The following is a 5,460-nucleotide window of genomic DNA, read 5'->3' on the forward strand; positions in this document are numbered from 1 at the left end:
GGTTCACGAAGGTGTTTGGGAAATGGAAGGCACTGATTATGTCCTTGTTTGTGTCAGTAGCAGTGTTCATTGCAATTGTTGTTATTTGTGGATGTTGTTGTATACCATGTATCAGATCTCTCACCCAAAGGTTGATCACAGCCGCGATTGAGAAGGGGGATGCAAGGAACCCACCACCATACACCATGCCACTGATGGCGGAGGATGATGATGACATATCATCTGAAGAAGACGATTCTGTGTGAAAAACTTGTTGTTTTTGATTAATTATGCTTGCTTTGTAGGTATTGGCAGCGACAGCGACTGATGAAGAATGAAGACGCACCACACATTAGAGCACAACCAACAGCACATGAAAGCTGATTCACTAGCTTAAAAGTAATATGCATGACACATGGGCACATTAATAGAACGGGTCGAGGTGATCTCCCACCAGGCGGGACCTGGGTCTCGGGGACAACGTCAAGTCACGAGACCGTGGGAGATGAAGGGGGGCATCTCCGAATAGTCTGAAAGGTCTCGGCCCACGACTGGGGAGTGATCCAGAACCCACCAATCACATAAAAGAACACATAGACGTTGTACTAACTGACATAGTCACACTATGAATGTATACACATTTAGGGATTTTTATGATTGTCTTTCTTTTAATAAGTGCACTGGGCTAGATAGATTTTAGTATTAGACTAGAGTTAGACCAATGTTTTGGTCTAAAAGGGGGAATGTTGGAAAAAAGAAAATTAAAGGCTAATAACTTGATGTGTCAATTTAGTGTTTTTCAGGAAGACTGTGGGAAAGCAGGAGTAAGGAGGCCTCAGTGGCCTTGAGGAGAACAGAAGGGGCCTATTCAGTGCAGGATGTGTAGCAAGCAGTTTTTAGATAACCAGGCACACAGGCTGGGAGAAGAGGAGCAGGTGAATTTCCATGGAGAGCAGCCAGGATTGGGGAGTTATCGAAACTTAACAATTCGAAACTTATGGACAGAGAGTATGAAAGAAAGGACATCGCCCAGCACGACAGGCTTTTCGCTTGGACACTGCTGAGATCCACTTGGGTTAGGTAGATTCCTAGGCAACTAGCACCAGTGCACTGGAGAGTTTGTACCACGAATACTTCTATTATATTGCATTCATTAATATTCTATATAAATCATTTTAAAAGAACTTTTGTTGTCAAGACTTTGCTTGGACCACTCAGTCAAAAACCAGTCGGTTCATCGGGGCGGTGTTGGGGCCCGTCTGGGTCGGAGAAGAAAATTCCCAACATTATCTATCTTACAATGCATTCAGTTTAAACGTATTTCCACACACACATGTTGGTGAAGTGTACTTACTGGCCATGGGCCTCCACTAGACACACACACACATGAAAACATGAGTGTAGTATTAAAAACACCTCCATAACACTGTTGTCATTAACGTACCCTTTACCGCCTTGTGTTACAATCTCAAGATGAGCTGTTGCTCGGCCTTTTCTCACAATATCCACTTTTTCGTTGAATGGCCGTCTTGAAATGGTGTTGTTATCCTGCGATTACATCCTTTCCTCTTGTGAAACATCACGGTAGCTCTGCTAGCAGCTGCTAACTAGCTAGCGCACAAGCTAAAAGCTCACGAGACGTAGAACGGTCGCACGCGGACCAGCGACAGGGTTGCCAGGTCTTACAAAAATATCCAGCCCAAAGTCAGTCTAAAACCCGCCCTTCAGAAGCTCAAACTAGCCCAAAGTTAGTATTTTGTTTATGAGGGATTTATTATCAGTATTGCGATTTATATTAAAATCATTAATAATATTGTAACATTAGTGTTTATCAACTAAATAGTAACCCAAGAAAACGCGCCCCGCCTCCGCTGAATTTTCACCCGCGACTAGATTTCCAAACAAGCCCAATTTGGCGTGAAAACCGCGAACCTGGCAACTCTGACCAGCGAGAATATCCCGAGACCATTGGACCACGCCCCCGCCATTCTAATTCGAAATATGATTGGTTGATTAAACGGTGTAAGGGGAATTCCCATGACGTCACACAGCAACTGTATATAAAGTGGCGCGCGCGATTAGCGGGGTACAGTCGGAGGAAAGCAGTACTCGGAGTTGAACACTTTAACAATATTTATTCACCACAGCATTTAGGCTTCAGCCACGCAGATTGCTGCAGAGGTATGTGTGTGTCTTTGGACTTTTAGCGCTAAGGGTTTCTGACGGTCCTTTGACTTTAATTAAGCGATAGAAGACGAGAGGGAGTGTGTTATCGCCAATAACCGGCTGTGATTCGGTCGTAGTGTGGAGTCTTTTTCTGAGTCTGTCCAAACTGGCTGCAGCTCAAACGTTATGTTAACAACATCCATTTGATTAATTTTAGCAGGTTGTATATAAAATAATAATAACAGACCATTAATAACAATTTCATCTGTTAACCTTTCTCCCAAGAGCCGCGTGAATCCAAGCAAAGAGCCGTTTTGTGTTTTGTGTGTACATGCCGTTGCCTGGCAACGCGCCGCGCAGTTCTCACAAACATCCACCTCAGATTGTGAGGAACTAACTGTTGTATAATGATGGTTTTAAATGCGGTTTTTAAAGTAACTGTAGATTCAACATTTGTTTTTGGAAAGAGTATCGATATTTAGTGATTTTTGACGTACCTTATTACTGATATGCAACCAACTCTTAAACCTTTGGGACTGTTGTACATTTACTAGCTAAATGTGCATTAATACACATTGAGGCGATGGTAGCAAACGTTTAGGTCAGGAGTGGCCAACCTGCAGCTCTTTGCTTGGTTTCATGCGGCTCTTGGGAGAAAGGTTAACAGATGAAAGGTTATTTAATGGTTGTTATTATTATTTTCTTAGATAAGACATGTTTACTATGCATTTAGTGGCCCTAAACATATGGCCCTACCAATAAGCAGTTGTCAGATTACTGTAAAACACAAAGAAAGCACTATTTAACTATTCAAATGGTTCATGGATTATTAGCTGGCTGTCAAAATAGTGGAGGAGCTTCTCAAACGCCAGAAGCTCTTGGCACCAAATAGTTTTCTCGCTCTGGTGAACTTTGAAGCGCGCTGTTGTTTTGCCTGTCTGACTGATGTGTTGACCTCGTTTCAGAAATGGAAGCGTTGCTCAAGAAAACATGCGACCAGCTACTGGAAGCCCACAAGGTTGGTCTTGTGCACAGTATAATGTGTCATTACATATGTGTCATTATGTGTCATTACATATTATAATAGCATTTCTATGTGTTTATTAATGATTTTCCTCATAGATTTATCAGCATCAGGTGGCGAAATATAAGGAGCTCATGATGACTTGCCAGGAAAAAGATGAAAAGATCTTCAAGTTGGAGAATTCTTTAGAGCAAAGTATTGAGACAGCGTCTGAATACGTAAGTGATTTTAACTCTGATGAACGTGACAAAGACATAGTAATGTGTGACAATACACAGTAGGATATCAGAGTACAGAAAATAGTGACATTGTAAGCGTTACAAAAGAGGTAAACCTGCCCTGACTATTTTGATACTGTGTTTTTCTTCAGAGGGCCTTTGTTGATGGCGTTAAAGAGGAAATATTGCATTATAGAAAAAAATGCAAGTGTTTGGTCAACAATGGCAAGGAGGAGGTGAAAGACCAGGAAATCCAGCGGCTTGTGCAGACTTTGAAAAAGAAAGACGAGCTTCTGGACCAGATGCAGCACGAGCAGCATTCACTAAAGGAGAAGGTGAAGGAACTTGCCAATGATCTGATGCAGCAGGACCTGGTGTACAGAAACACCGTCTCCACGCTGGAGACAGAGAGGGCAGCAGCCACCCGTCTCACTGCTGAGAATCAGGCTTTGTCCAGTAAGCTCGTCGAGTTCCAGCAGGTCACCGATTACATGAGCACCAAGCTCCAAGCACTGGAGACTGATTTAAGTATCCAGACAAGCACAGTGATTGATCTTTCTGAGGAACTTCAGAAAGCCAAAGCTCTTCTCAGGGATGGTGAAGAAGAGCGTACCCAGCAGTCCAGGACCATCAGCTCCTTGAAGCTGGAGGTGGGGGAGCTCCAGCAGAAGAACATCAAAGCAATCATGACAACTTTACATGAGAAGAGCCGGAAGATCGAGGCCCTGGAGACAGAGCTGAGCCGCACCAGAAAGGAGATGGAGAAAGTCCTTGAGGAGCTGAGGCAAGACAGATGCACTGCCCTGAGCGAACAGGCCCAGGAGGAGGTTTTAAAGTAAGACCCTTATTATTCGATCTTACTCAGCAATGCTCAAACTGTTCCCTTGTCTTTTAATAACATGCAGTTGGCATTATATATCAGATAATACATAGGTCTGATCCAAACTGAAAACATGGTAAGAGTTGGCTGTACACAGTATCAGCATAGCAATTTGTATTGTATGGTTACAGGCTCCAGAAGCAGATGTGTGATGACCAGGATCAAATCAAGACCTTACGTGCTGATCTGCTGCAGAAGGAGTACAACATCTCGTATCTCCAATCAGAGATGCGTCAGGCCAACACCCGTATTGCCGTGCTGCAGAAAGAGGTTAGTAAACAAACCATGGTGTTAAAAATAATCAACGTGGCAGGCAGAGTGGGTGGCGTTAAACCTAACATGTCGGATCACTTCATCGTCCCCCTTAAGGTACAGACCCTGGCTGAAGCTCTCTGGGAGCACAGAACCAAGAGAGTTGACGCGGAGGGAGAGAGGGACAGAGCTCTCAGCGCCTTGTGGAATCAAGAACAGACCATTGCGCAGCTGAAGACTGTGAGTGCCATTCATTAAGTCTCACTGAGCTAGTGATCTTTCACACGGGCTTCCTGCGTGTTTTCTCATAGCTTTTTCCATGTCGTTGACAGGAGCAGGTTGGGTCGCAACAAACTCTCCGGAAATACTGGGAGACGTGTCAGCGTGAGTACTTTAACACAAACACCCCACAGTACAGCAGTACTAGTGCTGACACCGTGAGAAGGAGCCAACGGTTGCAGAGACGCCTTCTGCTTTAGACCTCTTGAACCGGTGCTCTTGTGCGGTGTGCTCTAGTATGTGAAATAAGTGGAAAACCTCACCTGGTGTTTGATCTTTTGCCTGTAGTGCTTCAGGAAAAGGACAAGATGATTCACGAATTGCGGTTCACCCTCGCGGAGAAAGAGAGGACACGTGTGGAGCAGGAGAAATGTGTTGACGCTCTGCAAAAGGACATCAGATCCCTAACTGAAAGTAATGGGAGGCCATTGCATTTTTTTGAACACACAGATTGTTAAGGAACTCGTCTTTTATAGTCGCTGACGTTGGTAACGCTATTCAACCATTTCTCACAGAGCTGGATAAGTTGGAGAGGGGGACCAGACAGAGTGGGACTGCCTGTGGTCCTGATCCCGCACATCCTAAGGGAGATAACAAGCGGGACACTACAGGACGCTGCACAGTAAGTGTTGCTTCGTACTCTTTGATGGCAACATATTTCT

At 44.3% G+C, this 5,460-nt stretch overlaps 1 protein-coding gene across 2 annotated transcripts; it reads left to right on the plus strand.

The window, feature by feature from the left end:
- Nucleotides 1-1,702: 1,702 nt before the first annotated feature.
- On the plus strand, nucleotides 1,703-5,051 carry LOC143489237 (uncharacterized). Of its 2 annotated transcripts, none has more exons than XM_076988120.1 (7): nucleotides 1,703-2,160; nucleotides 3,111-3,163; nucleotides 3,268-3,387; nucleotides 3,540-4,222; nucleotides 4,399-4,537; nucleotides 4,637-4,759; nucleotides 4,852-5,049. In XM_076988120.1, exons 2-7 carry the CDS (start codon nucleotides 3,113-3,115, stop codon nucleotides 4,996-4,998), a joined length of 1,263 nt encoding a protein of 420 aa, XP_076844235.1. In that variant the 5' UTR covers nucleotides 1,703-2,160; nucleotides 3,111-3,112; the 3' UTR covers nucleotides 4,999-5,049. The 2 variants fall into 2 exon arrangements, with proteins under 2 accessions (XP_076844235.1, XP_076844233.1); XM_076988118.1 differs by lacking the exon at nucleotides 1,703-2,160 and adding an exon at nucleotides 2,545-2,819 and having other exon boundaries at nucleotides 4,852-5,051.
- Nucleotides 5,052-5,460: the final 409 nt, after the last annotated feature.

The sequence above is a fragment of the Brachyhypopomus gauderio genome, unplaced genomic scaffold, assembly GCF_052324685.1.
Source record: "Brachyhypopomus gauderio isolate BG-103 unplaced genomic scaffold, BGAUD_0.2 sc60, whole genome shotgun sequence".
In the NCBI taxonomy this organism is placed as follows: Eukaryota; Metazoa; Chordata; class Actinopteri; order Gymnotiformes; family Hypopomidae; genus Brachyhypopomus; species Brachyhypopomus gauderio.